This window comes from Sceloporus undulatus, chromosome 2, assembly GCF_019175285.1.
Source record: "Sceloporus undulatus isolate JIND9_A2432 ecotype Alabama chromosome 2, SceUnd_v1.1, whole genome shotgun sequence".
In the NCBI taxonomy this organism is placed as follows: Eukaryota; Metazoa; Chordata; class Lepidosauria; order Squamata; family Phrynosomatidae; genus Sceloporus; species Sceloporus undulatus.
The window spans coordinates 226289470-226310672 of NC_056523.1; the positions used below are offsets into that span (position 1 = coordinate 226289470).

Below are 21203 nucleotides of genomic sequence, written 5' to 3' on the forward strand. Positions count from 1 at the left end.
TTCAGGGGTGCTACAAGATCCCTTTGCATACTAACTTAATTTAGAATTAACCGAGGCATTTACACACGAAGCAGCTCTCCATTGCCACCTGTCTACTCTGCATCCTCCTCACTCTCCTCTCCTCTCCTCTCTGTCTCCTTTCCTGTCAATAGTCCCATACCTCTTTTTCCCACCTTGGCCAAACCTCAAACTCTTCCTCCTCCACCTCTTTTCTTCTTCCCAGGTTATTTCAGTCTCCATCAAAACATTCTGAGGAGTATGACAGAATCACAGGCTCAGGGGAGCAGACTTCCATGTGCATAAATCCATTTTTGGACAATGTTTTCATATCACCACTTATGGGGAGCAGAGTTTATGCACATGGAAGTCTGCTCCCCTGATCTTGTGATTCTGTCATACTCCTCAGAATGCTTTGATGGAGACAGAAATAACCTAGGAAGAAAAAAAGAGGTGAAGGTGAAAGAGTTTGGGGTTTGGCCAAGGTAGGAAAGAGAGGTAAGGGACTATTTGTTGGAGCATGCAGAAACAAGAATCAAACATGCAAACATACAGAAGACATGCACGTAGACCAGGAAATGCCAGCAGAAGGTTCTGTTGTGAAACTCAGCTCCAGGCTGCACAGGAAAATTCCTCCCATGCAGACACTGCTGCTGGTGTGATAAAGACACTGCTAGACAGCCAGTAACTCACAAAGAGGCTTTTTATCTTCTGGGACAGGTTTCCTGTAATCCGACAGCTATGACTCTGACACTATTGGCAGGAAAGGAGACAGAGAAGAGAGGAGAGCAAGGAGGATGCAGAGTTCATGTACACAAGTCTCTTTTTGGGCACGATTCTTTTCTTCTGGGGAGCAGAGTTCAGTCCTCTACAGCCTTCCAGCATATTAAACACCAATGCACAGGCCCAGCCAACCAACCTTTGCCTTGGTTCCTGTTGCGTGGTCGCTTCACTGTTGCTCAGCTTCCTCCCTGAGATGGGATGGCCGCATCACAGAAACCAAGACAATGGCTGACTGGATGGATGTTGCCATTCAATGTACTCCAGCCACAAACTGGACAGAAGAGGCGGGAGAAAAGTCTTCTCCTGTACCTCCGAGGGAAGGTTCAATAGATGGTGTAATTATTAATTATTCAGTGTTAAGGTTGTGGTTGTTTTTGTTTTAAATCTCAAGTTAAGTCTTGGGCGTCCCACAGCACACAAAATGTATTTAAAGGGGATCCCTAGTAAAGAAAAGGTTTAGAACCTCTCATCTAGACAAACAATAAGCATTAGGAATAGGAGTATGAGAAGGTGCAGGTGGCCAGAAGGCCTCCCACATTCTTGTGTCCTTGTTGTCTCAGACATGAATAGATTTGATAGAATCTCTTCCTAGTCACATTCACATACTGGTGCCTGCCTTTTCAATACAGTGCGCCCGCGCCATACGCGGGCGTGCCATACACGGCTTGAGCATACACGCTCAAGCCACGCAGGGCGGAAGGGGCGGTGCGTCCCATTGTTTCCGGAATTCACCTTATGCGGCGGGATCCGGAACATTACTTACTGTTATTGACTAGTTTTCTTGATAATCAGTAAACTCTGTAAAATTGTATATATGATTGTTGTTGAAATAATTATACCCTGTTAATGAAAGTCATGTTTTGGTATGTGAAAGGTGAAGAAAAGGGAGACAAGGACAAGAACAATAATGAAGAAAACAAAATAGATGAGGCTAATTTGGAGAAAGCCAAGAAAGATGAAATCAGGATACAAGAAGCCAAAGAAGAACAGGATAAGGGCAACGAGGCCATAGCAAGCAAGGTCAAAGTAAATATTAACATGGCAGATGAAGCTAAATCCACTGATGAATTTGCAACAGATGGGGTCATAAGAAACGAGGCCACTGAAGACAAAGCAGAAGCAGAAGGAGACAATGTGGACAAGACCAAAGAATCTGCTTTAGAAATCCTTATTAGGCAAAGCTATCCACAAAGAGTGAAACATTCACAGCTTCACAAAACAGTGAAGAAACCAGTAGAGCAGGAAATATCCAGAGTTATTACCAGACAAGGGACTGTTATAAAGACCATGTTGGATGGATCCACCCAGGTTGGCATTAGTTTAAATTCAAGTTTATTACAGTTTACTAGAGGTGCCGATTACCTGCAGCATGAAACCCTGGTTTAGCAAAAATCCTCATTTCCCTTGTTAAGCTTGGATATCCTTAGTTAATAGCACTGCTTCCTAAATATCTTAACCTATTATTTTGCTAAGGGGAATACCCACCATCTAGAGGAGAATAGACCAAGAGAGTATGTGTTATCCTGCAACCCACTTCCACTTTCACATGTGGTGCCACAGGTGCTCCAGTAGGCAGACCACTGCACAGTCTGTCTCTTCCGTGTCCCCTGTCACCACCCCATCACCCTGCTGCCTGACCTCCCTTCCCCATGCTACACCCACCACCTGATCTGTCTTCTTGTCCCCCTTGGTGCCCCTACCACCTGACCTGCCTTCCCCTCACACCATGTCACTGCCTGATCTCGCTCCCCCGCCCCAATCCCATCATGGCATGTCCCAAGTACGGCAATAATGGGAAGGAAGCGGGGCAGCTCAGGGGCCAGAGCCACATACAGTGCAGCGGCATACTGGTGCTGAAGCAGAAGTGTGGTAAAGGTTGCTTCAATACCAGCATGTTTGTGTATGCTTCAAAAATGTACTTGCTGTGCTACAGAAGCCTCATGTGGTAATCTGCTTGCCCTGTGTGAAAAATCCATCAACATATGGCTGTATTCTGTTTTAATATTTTTTCTTACAAAACAATGAAAAATTAAGAAAAAATTATTGTATTTTTTAAATTGAAATTATTTTCCCCTTGGTTTATGTCACATTGTTTTTTTAAAAAAACATTTTAGCTATATTTTCTGAAATATACTTGTTACTGTTTTAAGAATTTTAACACAGTGTATTTGTTTTGCTCATCCAAAGATACTGTTTGCTGATGGCACGGTGATTAGGAGTCCTGATTCTGGCCCAGTAATACCTCCTCCACCGGCACCTAGCACACCACACACTGAAGTCCTGCCCACTCCTGAAATAAACACCAAGAAAAATAGTAGGTATATCTCCAGTCCAGGGACTCATCATAGAAGCTGTGACCAAAAAATATTCTAAAGTTCCCTTGGCTCCCAATTCATGTTTCATGCCCCCATAGGCTCAGGAAAATGATGTTATGGATTTACCATTATTCTGCTTTCAAGATGGCAGCCCCAAATCAAAAGGACAGATGAAATGTTACCTTACTTCTGGACCAAGAATCTCATTATATAATGGGGACAAAGTCTTAGAGAAAAACAGAGTTGGTCCATAGATCTGTGATGTTAGTGGCAGTGAAGCAGGATACCTAGCTGCTTTTTACCATTTTACAACACCTGTCTTAACATGGTTTCTACATTAAATGTTTGTTGTCCTTTTGGCACAGTGAACATACATTTGTTTTAGAAGATTCCTAAACATATGATGAAATGGTTACTGCAGGTAAAGTCATATTATCCCACTTCAGATTTGAAATTCAAATGACAATGCCAGTTATTAAACCATGATTTGCTAAAAAGAAAGAAACACACTTGCTCAAATAATGACTGAGGTACCTCTAATCCAAGTAATATATCAAATAAAATATATCAAGATTATTCAAGTAACATAGCCATAGCAGAAAGTGAATAATCTCAGTTGTCACCTGTCACAACTAAGGAAAACAAAGCACGGAATAGACAACACAGCTTCACACAGTAGACTCATCTGAGCAAATGGCAATACAGGTTGAGTATCCCTTATCTAGAAATCCAAAATCCAGAATATTCCAGAATCCAAAATTATCCATATGGGTGGCTGAGATAGTGACACCTTTTCTTTCTGATTGCTGGTATGTGCACAAACTATTTCATGCACAAAATTATTTAAAATATTGTGTAGAAAATTATTTTCAGGTTATGTCTAAGGTGAATTATATGAAACATAATATAATTTTGTATTTAGATTTGGGGCCATTTCCAAGTTATCTCATTTATATGCTAATATTCCAAACCCCAAAATGCAAAACAAACAATTTTGGATAAAGGATACTCAGCTTGTACAAGCATAAGTCAATTAAAAGGATTCTTTTTGTTAGTTTTTTGTGGGTTTTTTTGGGCTATGTGGCCATGTTCTAGAAGAGTTTCTTCCTGACGTTTCACCAGCATCTGTTGCTGGCATCTTCAGAGGATGCTTGCCTGGAAAAAGTTGGGTATATATATATACTGTGTGAGCCTGTGTGAGTGTGAGTGTACGCACACGCACACACAACTTTTTCCAGGCAAGCATCCTTTGAAGATGCCAGCCACAGATGCTGGCGAAACGTCAGGAAGAAACTCTAATAGAACATGGCCACATAGCCCAAAAAACCCACAAAAAAGTATGAATGCCGGCCATGAAAGCCTTTGACTTCGCATTCTTTTTGTTGTTTGCACGTACTAGGATATAGGCTGCATATGCATTGCAGAAAAAATCCAGTTTGACACCACTTTAACTGCCATGGCTCAGTGCTGTGGAATTCTGGAATTTATAGTTCATTGTGGCACGAAAGCTCTCTGACACAGAAAGCTAAATCGCACACAAAATGACAAATCCTGGAATTCCATAGCATTGAGCCATGGCAGTTAAAGTGGTTTCAAACTGGATTTTTTTCTGTAATGCAGCTATAGTGAATAATTGAACGAGGTAATGATATTTTTAAGGAATGTGTCACCCAATCTGATAGCACCAAATGTCTGCTTTTCAGCATAGTTCACACTGGAACCTTGGCAGCTGGATTGTTAGAGCTGTCTCTTGGGCCTGCACATTAAAAAGTTCCAGATTAGCTGTCTGGGGGAGATTGTTTTGGTCCAGCTTTAATAACTGAGTAAGATGAGTCCAATAGCAAAAGCAAGTACATTTCTATACTACTTACCAGTGCACTTAAGCATTCCCTAAGTGGTTTACAAAGTGTAACCAAGGCCCTCTCCAGACGGGCCATCTGCGGCGTGTCCATGACGTGCTAGGGTTGCCTCGGGGTGGCGCATGCACACGCTCTGCAACCCTAACACGTTGTGCACGTGCCACCATTACGCAGCGCCTTACACACAGCACACATAACTGTTACGTCACAGCTGTTATGTCGCAGCTATGCAGCTTCCATATGGAGCCATATATATGCACCATCTTTGGTGCTTTGTGGCGCAGCAAAAAGGAGCCGCTTTTTTGAGTTCCTTTCCTGCTGTGCAGCTGCACCACGCAATTTGTATGCTGCGGCGCAGCTGCACAGCAGAGAGAGGCCCCGAGGAGGCGCCTCTCTGGGCGGTCTGTACCCTGCCCCAATTGCCCCCAACAATCTGGGTACTCATTTTAGCAGCCTCAGCAGGATGCAAGCCTGAGTTGAGCTTGAGCCACCTTAGCTGGGATTGAACTCACAACCTTATGGTTTGTGAGTGAGTGAGTGGCTGCAGAACAGGCATTTAACCAATGTGCCACCAGGACTCAAATAGTGGCAACTAGCAAGGAACATAAATAAAGACTTCCAGCTACCTGCCATTCTGTGTAGGTTGTGCAAGGTGAAGAACAGTTGCTGGCGGGAAAAATCTTGATAGATGGGGTGATGATGATTTTGATAGTATAAGTAATAGTACTTAGAATACTGCCATTGCACGTAAGAATTACTAATTTTTTTGTCTGCTTCTCTAGGGAAATATACCAAGGGTGCTCTTGTAGCAAAAGTTGAAACAGCTGAAGTAATTGTTCAAGATCATCTGTCTGACATAGAACAACCCCCTGATGCCCTGGCGGGCACTTGGATTACTACTACCCCTTTGGGCACTCAAATAGGTACCAAGGGATCAGAAAGACTTGACCTAAAGCCCCTGTTGGCCTACCAGGCCACTGATCCCGTTAACGGAACGGTAATGCTACTTTACCATCTATCATTATATAACCATTTCATAGAATTCTCTTTCACAGTTAGTCCTGTCACAGCACTGTAGACTTTTTGCAAGGCTAGACTCTAGCTTCGCATGTGTCTGTATCTGTGTGTGTACATGTGATGACTATGCTCAAAATTAATCCATTCATGACACTTCATTATTATTATTCTGCTATTCCAGGTAATGACTATGAGAGAAGACAGGGTAGTTGTGGTGGAGAAAGAAGATAGTTCCAAAATAGTAGATCATGCTGATGGCACCAGAATAACTACATTCTTCCAAGACTGTGTTGAAACTATGGTAGCTAATGACAGTGAAGAAACAGGTACAAATTTAATTTAAGTGTAACAGTTTTTCAAAGTATTTCATTGAGAGACAGTGTGGTTTGAGTATTGGATTAGGATTCTGGAAGCCAAACGTTTGAATCTACACTCAGCCACGGAAACCGTCGGAATGACCTTGGGGACGGGACACATCCACTTAGAGGAAGGCCATGACAAACGTCCTCTGAATAAACCTTGTCAGGAAAACCCTATGATGATGGATGTTGGAATTGACTTGTAGGCACATAACACAATCAGCTTTAGTTACCATCTTACTTGGGGAGTATTGTGTGTGTGTGTGTTTGTCATAATTTGGGGGCATTAAGAATTACAGCTCCTTTTTGCTACAAGAAGACACTTGTTGAAGAACACATCTCCATTCAGATTATAGCTGGGATGCTCTTTCCCAAGCCCCCAGTTTACAATTACTAGCCCCAAAGTCTTTATCTTGGTAGTATATAAAATACTGAGAGAGGCTGTACAAGTTACCTCTGTTCAAATAACAACAGCAAGGAGAGAGGGACCACTTTCTTTTCCTCCACTTCCTCCTTTACTTTGCAGGCCTCACCTTGCCTTGTAGACTCCTCTGCTGGTCTCTGCAATGAATTCAATAGCATTCCAGGCATGAAGGGCCCCAGGGAGGAAGGTGGAAAGAAGAAGCTACACAGTAGGCATTTTATAACATTGACACCTCAAGAGTTTTAAATAGTGTCCACATAGTTTCATCAACCTGTCACCAAAACATTAGCAGAGATCAAAATTGTCCTAACAAATCTCTTGCACAATTGTATGCAGTTTTGTCCCACATAACGTAATGTGCCATGCCATCTTCTGGGTAAGATGTGATGCGGAGAACCTGGTGAGTGTGCTCAGTTGAGAGGCAGCTCCACATTTGCAAGGGTAACCTACCTGTTCAGGGTAGCATCGCAGCAAGTACGTGCTCACGTGAACCTTTCCATAAAAAAAAAAAAACAGAAGCACTAATGTCATGATAACATAGATGACCCTGATACAACAGAAATCCACAGTTTGGTACAAAGCAGACAGATATATTGGCCTCGTGCTTCCAGTTTGTTTCTGAGCTCAACTCATAATTCTGGTATTTTCTTCAAAGCCTAAATTTTGAGGCCAGAAGTGCCTTTTCCAAAGTAGTTCAACATTGTCCAAATGCAACATGTCCCAGAGGAGGCTCATATCCAACCACTATGAGAAATTTAGTTGACTGGGACATGGTGTGTGTTTTTTTCTGTGTCCAAGATGTAGAATGCCCTACCCTAGGAATCTTAATAGGCATCAACCTTGCTTTGAAACCAGTCTTATTCCATTGTGTATTACTATATATACTCCTGTATAAGTCTAGAAATTTTAGTCAAAAAACTGACCCCAAAAAACTGGGTCGACTTATCCACTGGTCAATGTAAGTACTATATTTTAACTCTTATATATGTATATAGAAAATGAGTCATCCCCTTTCTCTGAATGGTGTGCTAAAAGGCGATAGCTTACTCCATCCTAGGAGCACCAAAAAGAACCATGGATCCCCTCTACTCTCTCATCCATCCAGCCTTTAGGATTAGCACAAACGGTTATGTCTGCCAGAATTTCTTTAGCATCATTTTCCTTTGCATCACCCTTTACATCCTTTGTGACATGGCCCTAAGTTTTACCCTCGACTTATCCATTGGTCATATCAGAATCCATTGTTTTGGCCCCAAAACCTGTCCTCAACTTATACATTAGGTCGACTTATAGTTGAGTATATATGGAAGTTCTTAAGACTTGAATCTGTTTCTTATTAGAAGTTACTTTGGCTCTAATTGTTTTGTTTTGCTTTCTGATTGTAAGCCACCTTAAAAGTTCCAATCCTAAGGTACAGAGTGAGGGATATAAACAGTTTTATAAATATTTTGTCTAACTAGTGTTTCATCCATGTCATGCATCCTTTCTTAGCCTAACAACTTCCAGATGTTTTTGACTGCAACTCCCATTATCCGTGACAGTTGCCATATTGGCTTGGGCCAATTTGAGTTGTAGTCCAAAACATCTGGAGAGCATCCAATTGCAGAAGACTACTTATGAGAAATAATGTTGCACTCTTCAAAGTAGACTTTCTCACATTCAATATAAATGCTCTTCTGAGGTTCTGCTTGTCTGCTTTCATTCTTAGAAGGTAACTCCCAGATCATCACAAGGAAGGTGAAATGTATGCGTATAGAAAATCCAGATTTTGCAACTGTCATAACAAACTGTGAGGACAGCACTTGTTGTGCTATTTTTGCTGATGGCACCTCAATTATATCGAAGCCACAAGGAACGTACCAAGTGAGTCTTAATATAAGCACAGATGTCCCACCTTCTTAAATCACAGTGTCCTGTGTGCTTTATTGCTTTCCAGATCCCAATAGTCCCATTATTTGAAGTTTGATATAAAAGCAATAAATATCATTATTTCACATGTTGAAAAATGCTGAAAGAGTTGATATTCTAGAGTCAAGTGGACAACCTCTGGAAGTAGGGTGGATTCATTGCCCCCACATCAAAGCCATTAAAGTTACACTTTGCTCCACAACCATTGCTGCAAAATTTGCTGCTGCCATTAGTGCACCACCAAATTTCATTGGTGTAGCAAATTAAAGCCACGGTTTACCTTAAACAAAGTATGTGGGGTAGATGTGCATTCCTTTTAAGCTGAATTTTGCTTCAGGGAGGCTCCCAGGAGCATATCTTTTTTAAAATCAGTTTTTCCTATTGCAGCACATTAAAATTCAGCTATGCCAGAATATATTCAACAGCAGTGGGGCACACAAAATGGAGACACAGGTAGCTCACTTCTGTTCTAGAAAATGAGACGAAGATTACTAGATAGCATAAACAACTACACAAAAATAATCACTTATACTAAGTTTAAAGTGATGCTTTTTACAGTATAACTCATCCTTTTTTCCATATCTTTTATGACATTATTATTAACATTTAGTCTGTTTAAGGAGAACTGAATCTTTTCCCCCTTTTTTGTCATGGTAGATATTACCCATGAACAAAGGCTGCCTCTTCATTGATGAAGATTGTTCTGCAGTTTATTCTCCTGAGGCATTTGAAAAAGATGAAAATGAATTTATATCCAGTGTTGAGGACCAGCAAATGGGAAAATACTTTATGAAACACAACTCTGACACTGTCTGTGAAGTGATGGATCCTGCTGGAAACATTTTTAAGGTAAAATAATAAACTTTATTTTTGAAACAGTTCTGCAGCTTTGTTTTAGATGGTCTGTTTGTTCTTTGTGGTTTCTTGGACTCACACACAAAGGTTCTGTGCCTATAGTGCCTTGTTCAGGACATTTCACAACCAAACCAAATTTTGATGGATCTGTGCCTCCCCTATTTACCCCTACTGTGCCTGCAATGTCAAGTATGCTCCCTTCCTTCTTGGAGTGTATCTCTGGATTGGTCTGTTGCTCTGTGAACTTCTCAGCCATTCATCAAACTAGTGCCATTGGAAACCAGCAAGGAGAGATCCCTTCTCAGACCCAGCAGTTTATATGAGAGAGGTGGTGCCCAAGCTGATAAAATTGCCTTCCAGCTTGCTTCCATCCAGGATGGCCTGTGGTGTTCAGATAATGGATGAAATGATTGGGATCAACCTTGGTACTATTATCACACCGCCCACTCACCCACCATATAGTTGGATTTCCATAACTATCAGTTGTATCAACCATATCAAAGTCACCTGTAAGCAAAGAGTGTCCTGACTTTGACTTTGTCACTGTCATATTGTTACAAAATTGGTTCCAAAACAGATGCAGGCAGTGGTGGATCTGTTGAGATCACTTTTGAGGAAATCAGTACAAAGCAAATAAGTACAGAAATTCAGATGAAAATTTGTCTCTTTTGGACCAGCCTGTGTACAAAATACTAATGGTCACTTCATGACATTCTGTTCTTAAAGCTATAGCCTGAAGAAGAGAAGGTTTGGGGTGATATGATAGCCCTGTTTAGGTATTTGAAGGGATGTCATATTGAGGATGGAGCAAGCTTGTTTGCTGTTGCTCCAGATAACAAATTTTTTTATAAAGTTTAAATACAATATAAAGATGAACTATAAAAACAAAGAACAAAAACATACCTTTACAATTGCAAGCATATCGGATTGAAGAGTATGGGAAATTGAAAGGTATGGGAAAAGAAGACAGTAAAAAACCAATTAATTAAACACATTTCTCCATATGTGACCATGAGAAACAGGGAAACAATGAAATCCTGTTATGTCTTGATTTACAAATCAAAAGTGAACCATGTTTCCATAAGGGATTTGAATCATTTTGCATTCAGTTTTGTCCTTTCTGCTATGTCAGTTCTCTGACAATATTAAAACCGAAGCACAGTGGTATCACTGATTTCGGTAGCCTTGGATCTTCAGGCACCCTTGCTGTCAGCTGCCGAAACTCCTTGATAGACTCAGGACTTTGCCACATGAGCCTCATCCTTGCAGCAGTTGCAAAAGTAACAATAAAATGGGAACATGTCAATTTCTAGGCAGCCATTGCTGCATCTCTTGCAGTCACATGACCGGGTCTGCTGGCACCGTCGCACTTTCTTCCTGACCTCTCCCTTAACCCTGCCTCCCTGCCTTATGCCCTACCCAGCATGCCTTTGGGGGGGTCATTTGTTTTCCCTTTTTTCCATGCTATTCCGGAGCTCTGCTGCCACAATTTAATTCTATAAAGGTTTTTTTTAAAAGAAAAGAAAAAAGAGAGAGAGAGAGAGAGAGAAAATAGACAGACAGACAGACAGACAGACAGACAGACAGATAGATGATAGATAGAATAAAGAAAGGTTATCAGGGCACTTTGGAATACTGAGGTGGGGGGCAGGATAGGAGGAGACACTGACACCATATGACCTCCAATCCCATAACTGCCCAAGAATGACCTTTTACGCGTGGGAACTTGTGCAATTGCCAGGTCATTCACAGCTTTCCCCTGTGAATGAAAACGGATGGATCGGGAACAACAGCTATGGGTCGGAGTAGGTGGCATGTCATGAATATGATTAAAGCCACTACTTTCCCAGTGTAATTGCAGTTTAAAAGCCATGTGTAGTAACCTCCTTAACTAACAGCTTCAGGGATATAAGGCAAAGGAGGTGACCATTGTCCAGTTTTTAGCTATTTCCTGTCTGGCAAGGAGAAAAGTGGTAGTAAGTAATTCCCTGTTGTGTGGAATAAAAGAAGTAGTGGGTGGGTCTGATAGATGTGTGAAGAGGTATGCTGTGTGCCAGAGGTGAAGATCTGTTCTGTAACAGAGATGCTAAGAACACCCATCAAGCCCACCAACCACTACCTTTTCCTTCTGACCTGCATTGAAACAAACAATACTGCAAGATATAGCCTTCAACATATTGCAAGAGACTATGAGGCTTTAAGAAGGAAGGTAAAGGACTTTTGTTCTGAGATGGTTATTTCATTGCGTCTTTCGGTTGAAGGACATGGCCCAAGGGCACTAGAAGTGAACAACTGGCTCTGCAGGTGGTGCCATCAAGAAAGATTTTGCTTCTTTGACCATGATCTCCACTTTTATGAAGACGATGCTGCTTGCAGCTGCCCCTGAGAAAGCCGGATTGAGGCCACAGCAATCACATGCCGCGGCCCCAATCCACCTTCTTGCCAGTGCAAAAAGAAGTACCAAATTGCCACTCCTTTTTGCACCGGCAAAGAGCTGGCTTTTCCTGTCCCACTACAACTTTATAGTGCTTGTGCAGCATACAGCTTCTAAACGCAGCACCACCGGAGCACCCGGAAGCTGTCCCACATGTGGGCAACCAGGCGGCGTTGAAGCCAGCTTCCAGGTGACTTCAGCTGCATCCAAGAGTACTAAAGGAATTTGCTGCTTTAATCTCAGAGACACTGCCAATAACGGTTGAGAATTCTTGGAGAGGTCCCAGCGTGGAGAAGCTGGGTAATTCCAGCTTGAAGAAGAAAAGACTGAGTGTTGGCATGATAGCCATATTTAAATATCTGAAGAGATGGCATGTAGAAGATGGAGCCAGCTTGTTTTCTGCTGCTTCAGAAACTACAACACAAACCAGTGGGTTCAAATTACAAGAAAAGAGATTCTATCTATACATGAGGAAAAACTTCTTTATTGTAAGAATTGTTTGATAGTGGAATAGACCATCTTGAAAGGCGGTGGACTCTCCTTTTTTGGGGGGAGATTTTTAAACAGAGGTTGGATGGCCATTGTTAGAAGCTCTTTGATTATATGGCAGAGTGGGGATGGAATGGATGGCCCTTGGGGTCTCTTCCAACTAAGATTCTATGATGTGGTGAAATATAGAAGGGGAGAAACGCATGGGCAATTCTGAAGTCTCTCATTTATAAGGAACATTTTTATGTCAACATTTGAAATATCAGTTACCTTTTTGGAAAGGTATTTTAGTTGATCCTATGACTGCAAAAACAGAATGAGGAAATGGACATTATATATGTAAACCCTAAGGCATGTTAATTGTACTATCTGTTATGAATGGTATTGCTTCCTAATTCTTTTTCTCTTTCTTTGGCTGCAATAATAATAATAATAATAATAATAATAATAATAATAATAATAATGGGTTTTATTTATATACCTTTATATATATATAATATATTTATATATATTACTTCATACTGCAGAAGTAATTCATTTTGACACCACTTTAACTGTCATGGCTCTATTCAATGAATCTTAGGATTTGTAATTTGTTGTTGTATCAGAGCTCCCTGACAGAAAAGGATAAACATCCCACAAAACTACAAATCCCAAAATTCCATAGCATTGAGCCATGGCAGTCAAAGTGCTTTCAAGCTGGGTTATTTCTGCAGTATGGGTGCAGCCTTATTGATACAGAGTCGAGCACCATTCTGACTATGATGGGAGTTTTGAATTTGTCATTGTTGATTTATTTCATTATCCACCACATTTGGAACACACAGTCCACGTGGTAATACTTCTGGTTGTGATGGATTTGTGCAATGCCATCTGGCCACACTTCAGCTCTGACTTTAACCCAATTGAAACTTTCCATAAAATATTACAAAAGGAAGACTAATTGGATTGCCTATTTATTTGTGAAAAATGCCACTCTACACCAGCCCAACCTTCTTGAAGAGAAAGCATGGAGCTGCTTGCGACTCACTGTCCCTGCGAACTCCTCTCAGCAGTTACACTTAGAAGTGGCGTTTTCATAAATGCTGTCCAAAATGTCCATGTTTCAGAAGGGACCAGGAGAACTAGTTACAGAAATGCAACTCTGTTCTTATTGCAGGTCATGGCAGATGGCAGCACATCTGAATACATTGCTACCATTGATGATGATGATGATGATGATGATAATGATGATGATGATGAAAAGGAATCAGAGCCCACAGACACACAGATGCCAGTCATATATGGGGAACATGCACCCAGGTGAATAACAAGTGACTATTGTTTCCTCTAAATAAATTGTTCCATAAGCCTAATATTGACCCTTCGGTATTTCTTCTTTCTCATGATTAAATGGAAGTTCTTTGGCTTCGTGGTTGCCATGTCCAGGAATTAGGTAAACAACCTTCCCTGAAAGGTGCAGCGATTGAAAGAAAAAGAAAAAAAATGTACCTACTACAGGACTGCTGCTGCTGAGAATATCTTACCATATTATGCCATATTTAAAAGAATAGCAAAGGCTACCACTATGCTTCCGGTCTGAATACAAGGTGCTCTGATGTAGCATTTAAATCCCTAAACAGCTAGGCATGCATCTTGGTACTTGAAAGTGCACATCTCCCTCCAAAGTGCCGCCAGAGGGCCCTGCCTGTGTCACTCCACCGGGAGCAGCATGGACTGTGTGCAGATGGATGCGGGAGAGGCCTTCTCTTCAAGGCGCCCCAGTTGCAGGATGCCGTCTGCTTGCAGGTCCAGTTGACGCCAGCACTTGCTTCTTTCAGGCACCAGGATTTTACTCAAAGCCTTTGGGGGCCTAAATATTCTGCCCAGATTTCTACAGATTTAAAACTTTTTCAGTATCTTATAACTGTTAAAATGTTTAATGTCTTAATTTACTGAATTGTCTATTATAATTTAGAGTAAAGGTGGAGTCTCCCTTATCCAGAATTCAGAAATCCAAAATATTCCAGAATCCAAAACATTATTCATGGGTGACCAACATAGTAACACCTTTGCTTTCTGATGGATCAAGACACACATACTTTGTTTCATGCACAAAATTATTGTTAATATTTTATAAAATTATCTTCAGGCTATGTGTATAAAGTGTACATGAACGTAAATGAATTTTGTGTTTAGATTTGGCCCACATCTCCAAAATATCTTATTAAGTGCATATATGCAAATATGGGTGTGCTGCAGGAGCTATAAAAGCTAATATGATCCTAGGATGCATCAGTGGAAATACAGTGTCTAGATAGTGGTCCCCAATTTGTGCCCTTTAATGGTCTTTGAACTTCAGCTCCCAGAATCCCAGAGTATTGACCAACATGGATGACACTTCTGGTAGCTGAAACCCAAAATCGCTTAAAGGGCACAGTTTGGAGACCACTAGTCTAAATGGAGGGAAGATAGTACTGTACCACTCTATTCTGATTTGGTCAGGCTTCACCTGGAATAACTGTGTCCAGTCCTGGGCATGACATAAAATGAAATGGATGGCCATCTGACTGTCATCCATTTGGGAAGGGTTTAGGTGGTGTATTCCTGCACGCTAGAAGAGGCTTGGACTGGAAGACTCCTGAGGGACTCTCTCAGCTATAGGATTCTAGGATTCTATAAACTCTTCTGGTCCCAAGCATTTTGGACAAGGAAGAGTCAACCTCTATGTAAATTTTTTAAATTAAATTTAAAATAAAAATTGTTTTATATTTCAATTGTTCTAAAATTGCTGTATCTGTATTCAGCAGGTAATCTGAGACACAGGGCAAGATCATTATTAATTATTTAATTTGATATAATTAATTAATTGAAATGAATATGCTGTACTGTGCTGATCAGATCTGTGTGGCCGACTGTTTAGGTTCTTCATTGTCTATGCCGATGGCTCAGGCACTGAGCTGCTCCGTACAAGAGACGCGGAGGAGTACCTGGCCATGGCCTACGGAGACCAAGTCACCGTCGTTCTGCAAGAACCAATACAAGAATGCCCAGGCAGGAATGGATCATATAATTCATATTATTCTTGATTCTTGGGGCCTTTCCGCTTTTAGGTTTTTGTACATTTGTAGATTAGATATATACTTCATATATTACATTCTTTGTATCAAATAGAGATGCAAATCCTGACCATCAGTTTGCTAAATGAAAAAATGCATTAAAATCTTCCTTGTCATAGAATGATAATATTTTAATTTTTTTTTTCATCTCAGAGAGATTTCATATATTTTCATGACTGATTCTTGCACATTTCTGCCAAATGTGGAAATTGGGGGAAAATATAGAGCCACTAAGGAGCCATTGTAAAATCGTACCTCCAAGTCCCATCCCAGAGAGGCGGCCCAGAAGGATACCATGGCCGGTGGTATCAAAAGCTGCTGAGAGGTCCAGCAGAACTAACAGAGACACAATCCCCCTGTCCAGTTCCCTGCATAGGTCATCCACCAAGGCGATCAAAGCAGTCTCTGTTCCATAGCCAGGCCTGAAACCAGATTGAAATGGGTCTAGATAATCAATTTCATACAGAAACCCCTGGAGATGGGAAGCCACCACACATTCCAGTACCTTGCCCAAAAATAGTAGGTTGGATATTAGCCGATAATTGTTCATTGTTGCAAGATTCAGGCATGGCTTTTTTTTAAAAAAATTTTTTTAATTAAAACATGATAACATACAACACACTCTTCATTATTAAAGAATTCCACAGTACATATTATCCAATAAAATAAGGCTAAAGGTGGAAAACAAAAACAAGTATAGTTCATCTTTGATTCAATTCCTCATAAAACATCTTAAAACTGCATTAAATCTAATTTTCCTCCACACTCATTAAATACCATTGTATAATTGTGTATTTCAAAGCTAGTAGTTCATCGACCTTCAGTTCATCTATTTCCCTTACTGTCTACCTTTCCTTCTATTTTCTTCTCCTCTTTTTATTTTACTTTCCTCATCTTCTCTTCTAACACCTACCACTAATCTCATTTCTCCTTCCTTCCTTACTCCATTCCTCTTTTCTGTTCTCTCTCCCTTATACTTTCTTCCCTCTTATTCCTCTCTACCTCTGTCTTCTTCTTACTTTCTTATACCCTCTTCACATTCTTCCTTCTACTTCACTTACTCTAACTTTCTACATTTTCATCCACTGTCATTCTAGCTTCCTTCCCACCGGTTATTTCTTTACTCTTTATTTGACTTTCCATTATTGTTCTTTCAGTTGAAAGTTATTCTATCTTTACTTCTTTCTGAAATTTTCCATTAGATTCTCTTCTAGTTTACTCTAGCTACTACTTCTTATCTTATTACTTCACTTATTTTTTTTACATTTCATTAACATTTTTGTTTTGTTTTCTTATTTTACCATACAGTTCACACATTTCTTCTTCATGAGCTAACCAATATGTTTCAATTTGTATCTGTCTAGATACCTGCATACGGACACACTTATATGTATATATATATTCTACTTAATCAAGAAGAGAAACCTATGTCGCAATATTTCCCCAAGTGTCTTCTAGATACTTAATCACTGGGTCCCATTCCTCTTTAATTTTCCCTGATACAGTATATTAAATTTTACCAATTTTGTTAACTTACCCATCTCTATGGCATCATATAATTTTATCAACCATTCCTTTATGCTAGGAATAAAACTGGAGTTCTATTTCTGTGCATATAATAATCCTGTCATCATGGTCATGTAATAGTAGATTTTCCATATTTTCTCTCTATTTCTCCTTCAGACATACTTAATAAATAAAATTCTGGATTCCTCTGTAGTTTAATATTCAGAATTTTACTTATTTCATTTAAATTTTTACAATACTTTTTTGCTTTTTTACATGACCATCAACATTGATAGAAAGTTTCAGGTTCTTCCTTGTATTTCCAACATAGGTTATTAGTATTTTTGTAGATTTTTGAGATTTTTACTGTTGTGATATACCAGCAGAAACACATTTTGTAAAAGTTTTCCCTCATGTTTTGTGATATTATATATTTTGAAACTTTTGCCCAGATGTTTTCCTATTTTTAAACTCTATCATATCAAATCATTTCATCTTTAACTGTTTCTTCCTCTAAATCTATATTCAACAACAACTGTTTCTTCCTCTAAATCTATATTCAACAACATTTTATAAAAATTCCCAATCATCTTATCCTGTTCTTCACATAAATTTTTATCTAAGTTTGTTTCTTTTTCTTCAAACTCATATAATTTATTGGTCATTTTGTAGGGTTCTCTAATTTGAATACATGTAAACCAATGTGTCTCATATCCTTTTTTTAAAATCTTCTTGGGATTTCAAATGAAATGTATTTTCCTGTTTTTTAAGTAATATTCTATACATAAACCCAGGGGTCAGCAACCTATGGCCTGCGGGCCGGATCCAGCCCAGCGAGGCCTTGGGACCGGCCCCAGCCCGATCCTGCTGCCGATTGCCGCCCCTGCCGCAGCTTCCGCGCCGCTCCAGGCGCCATTTTGAGTTCGGCCCCCCAGTTGCCTGAGGGACAGCAACCCGGCCCCTGGCTCAAAAAGGTTGCCTACTCCTGCATAAGCCATTTATTATCTGTTGCTATCTCGCTTCTGTGAAACGCTTCTTGGGGAGTTTTTCTATATATTTTTTCTCTATATTTTTTCCAAATATGTAATAGTGTTCTTCTTACGCAGTGAGCATTGAAATTCATGTTAGCCATTTCTTTTCTATATTGTAGATAGGCATGCTGTCCAAATTTTAGCTTGTCTCCCTCTAATTCCAACAATCTATTGTCCTTCAGGGTTACCTATTCTTTTATCCATGTGAGAGTGCACATTTTAAAGTATAATTTCACATTCAGGTCTCCTAGTCCTCCCTTATCTCTTAACTCTTGTAATGTCTAATCTAGCCCTCAGTTTCTTCCCACTCCATATGAATTTAGAAATGTTGTTGTTCCATTCTTTAAATGGTGTATCTGTTGTGATTATTGGAATCATTTGGAATAGGAATAATATCTTGGGCAAGACTGACAGTAGATATTCTACCAAGTAGTGATAAATTTAGTTTATTCCAATTGGTGAAATCTTTTTTTAATCTCATTCCAAATTTTCTTGTAATTTTTCTCATACAGATCTATTATCTTCTTTGTAATATTTATTCCCAAATATTTCACATTGTTCTGAACTTTGATTCCCATCTTTTTACTTAATTCTTGTTCTTTACTTTTAACCATGTATTTTGTAAGAATTGCAGATTTTTCTCTATTAATTTTACATCCCATCATCTTTCCAAATTCTTCTAATGCATTTATTACTTCTTCTGCACTCTCACGTGGGTTATTTAGGATAATCACCAAATCATCTGCAAAGGTCTTCCTCTTATAATGGTTTTCTTTCTTCTCCACTCTTTGTATTTTTTCATTTTCTTTTATTTTTAATATTAATCTTTCAATCACTAACAGAAATAAGAGGGGAGACAGAGGACATCCTTGTCTTGTCCTTTCTTTTCTGTGGGTGCACGGGGGTCTTGGGTGCTTCTAGGGAGCCCCTCTGCTTCCGTTTTCTCAATGGGACACTGTATATCAAGTTGATTGTCTCACCACTCAGTCTAATCCCTGCAATAAGCAAATGCCCTTGTTAACTACTCAGAAGTGCAATCTTTGTACCGCTATTTGCCGCTGGAAGTCTAGGGATGGCTTTTTTAACAAAGTCCTTGCAACTGCCTCCTTTAGACAAGATGGAATTCTGCCTTGTTGCAGGGAGGCATTACTACCTCCTTCACCCACTCAGCCAGTCCTCTTCTGGCCTGTTTAATCAGTCAAGAAGGACAAGGGTATGAGACACGTGTGATGGCTTTCACCTCTCCAAGGATCCTGTACACATCATCAGGCTGCACGAATTGAAAAATATCAATTAAACACTGGACAGACATATACCAAGAATACATCTATTGGCACTATAAGTCAGAGTGGATCTGAGCAACTTTATCTGCAAAGTGCTGTGCAAATTCTTTCCAGTGGGCCACTGAGTGGTCTGCAATTTCTACTTCAGGGGGAATGTGTACAAGATCCCTGACCCACTCAGAACAGCTCTACTGGATGGCTCTGTGCAGATGCACTGCTGGCAGCAAAAAATAATTTATTTGCTGACCAAACTGCCACAGAATAGGCCTTCAAAGAGGCTCTAGCCCATGTATGCTCAGGTTTGCTTCCAGTCTTCTGCCAACGTCGCTCTAGTCTTTGTCTCACTTGCTTCATCACCATCAATTCCCTGGTAAACCAGAGGGCTGGTTTGGCTCCACTCCGTCAGAGGGGAAACTCAGGAGCAATCATGTCCACTGCCCTGGCCATTTCCCCATTGCAAAGGTCAGCCAGAGTTTCAAGAATCACCTGCCAAGGTGACAGGAAACTCCCTAAGAGCCTTCAGGAGTGCATCTGGATTCATTAGCCTCCTGGGGTGGACCATCATGATTGGTTTCCCACCCCTGCAGAGGTTCTGAGTCCCAGTGAATTTAAACCAGACAAAATAATGATCTGTCCATGACAACTGTGGAGAGTTCCTGCACATCAGGATCATCATCTCCCCACCCAGCACAGAAAACAAGATCCAGAGTGTGCCAAGCAGCAGGAGAGGGCCAGATACCACTTGAGACAGACCCATGGTTGTCATGGAAGCCATGAACTCCTGAGCCACTCCTGACAGAGTAGTCTCAGCATGGATGTTGAAGTCCCCCAACACTAATAGGGGGGGACCAACACCAACCCTGAGACCACCCCAGCTATCTCAGGGAGGGATACTGTTGAGTAGCAGGGTGGGCAGCCCACCAACAGAATCCCTATTCTGTCCCAATAATCTGTAGATTGTGTGAGGTGGCATCTTGTCAGAGGGAAGGGATGGAAACACGATAAACCACTGCACCCCCCCCCCCCCCCCAGGTTTCGCTTGCTGTTGCTGCACAGAAAATTGTGGTGGGCAAAGCTGAGAGAGATGTAAACCCTCCTCCCAGCCTCATCCAACCAGGTCTCTGTAATACAGGTTAGGTAGGCTTGTTCGTCCGAGATCAGGTCCTGAAGGGCAGCTGCTTTGCCATTAACTGACCTGGCATTCAGCAGCAACATTTTCAAACCATGGGGCGGGGGGACTGTTACCAAGGCTATCCATACTATTTGGGCTGGGAGACAGTTTGTGCTCCTCTCTTCCATGATATTTTAATTGTCTCCTTCCTTCATATCTCCCTTTGCCCTGTATGACTCAAATGGCTGCCCCCCTGAACCTGTGTATCCCCTCTCCACTCTGGATAGATAGGTGTTAAAATATTAATATAGTTTTCCTCTAGTAATAAGATGGGAACAGCAGTAGATCTTTATTCCACACTACAAGCAACCCCAATTATGTACATTTGGATTACTGGATATGTGTCTCCCAAAAGCATAAATCCTTTTAGAATCAACTTTGCTTGTGCAAAAAGGCGTGAATTTCTCCCTTGTGAAATTTCTTCTGAACTGCTCAGGCTTCTCAATGATTGATGATATGTTTTTCTCTATATATTTTAAATTAGGAGTCCTAAGTATTACTGTCCTCCATCCTTTGTCTGAGACATCTCAATGGATAATGAAGAGAGACCGTGCCACTATTGTTCCATATAATCTCCAATCAAGGGCCTGGGAAAATTTTCCTACAGTTGAGGTATGCATCTTAAAAAAAAAAGAAAAAATCCCTTATGCTTAACTGTGACATAGTAATACTTT

General features: G+C 40.6%; 1 protein-coding gene across 1 annotated transcript in view; it reads left to right on the top strand.

Moving 5' to 3' along the window:
* LOC121924211 (sperm-associated antigen 17-like) overlaps nt 1-21203 on the top strand; it is a 99589-nt gene that overhangs the window by 45592 nt on the left and 32794 nt on the right. The window contains exons 18-26 of the mRNA XM_042455411.1: nt 1655-2088; nt 2968-3094; nt 5737-5951; nt 6153-6297; nt 8463-8617; nt 9320-9511; nt 13600-13742; nt 15343-15473; nt 21014-21141. Of these exons, the coding sequence (XP_042311345.1) occupies nt 1655-2088; nt 2968-3094; nt 5737-5951; nt 6153-6297; nt 8463-8617; nt 9320-9511; nt 13600-13742; nt 15343-15473; nt 21014-21141 (1670 nt within the window). The remainder of the gene's footprint in view (nt 1-1654; nt 2089-2967; nt 3095-5736; nt 5952-6152; nt 6298-8462; nt 8618-9319; nt 9512-13599; nt 13743-15342; nt 15474-21013; nt 21142-21203) is intronic.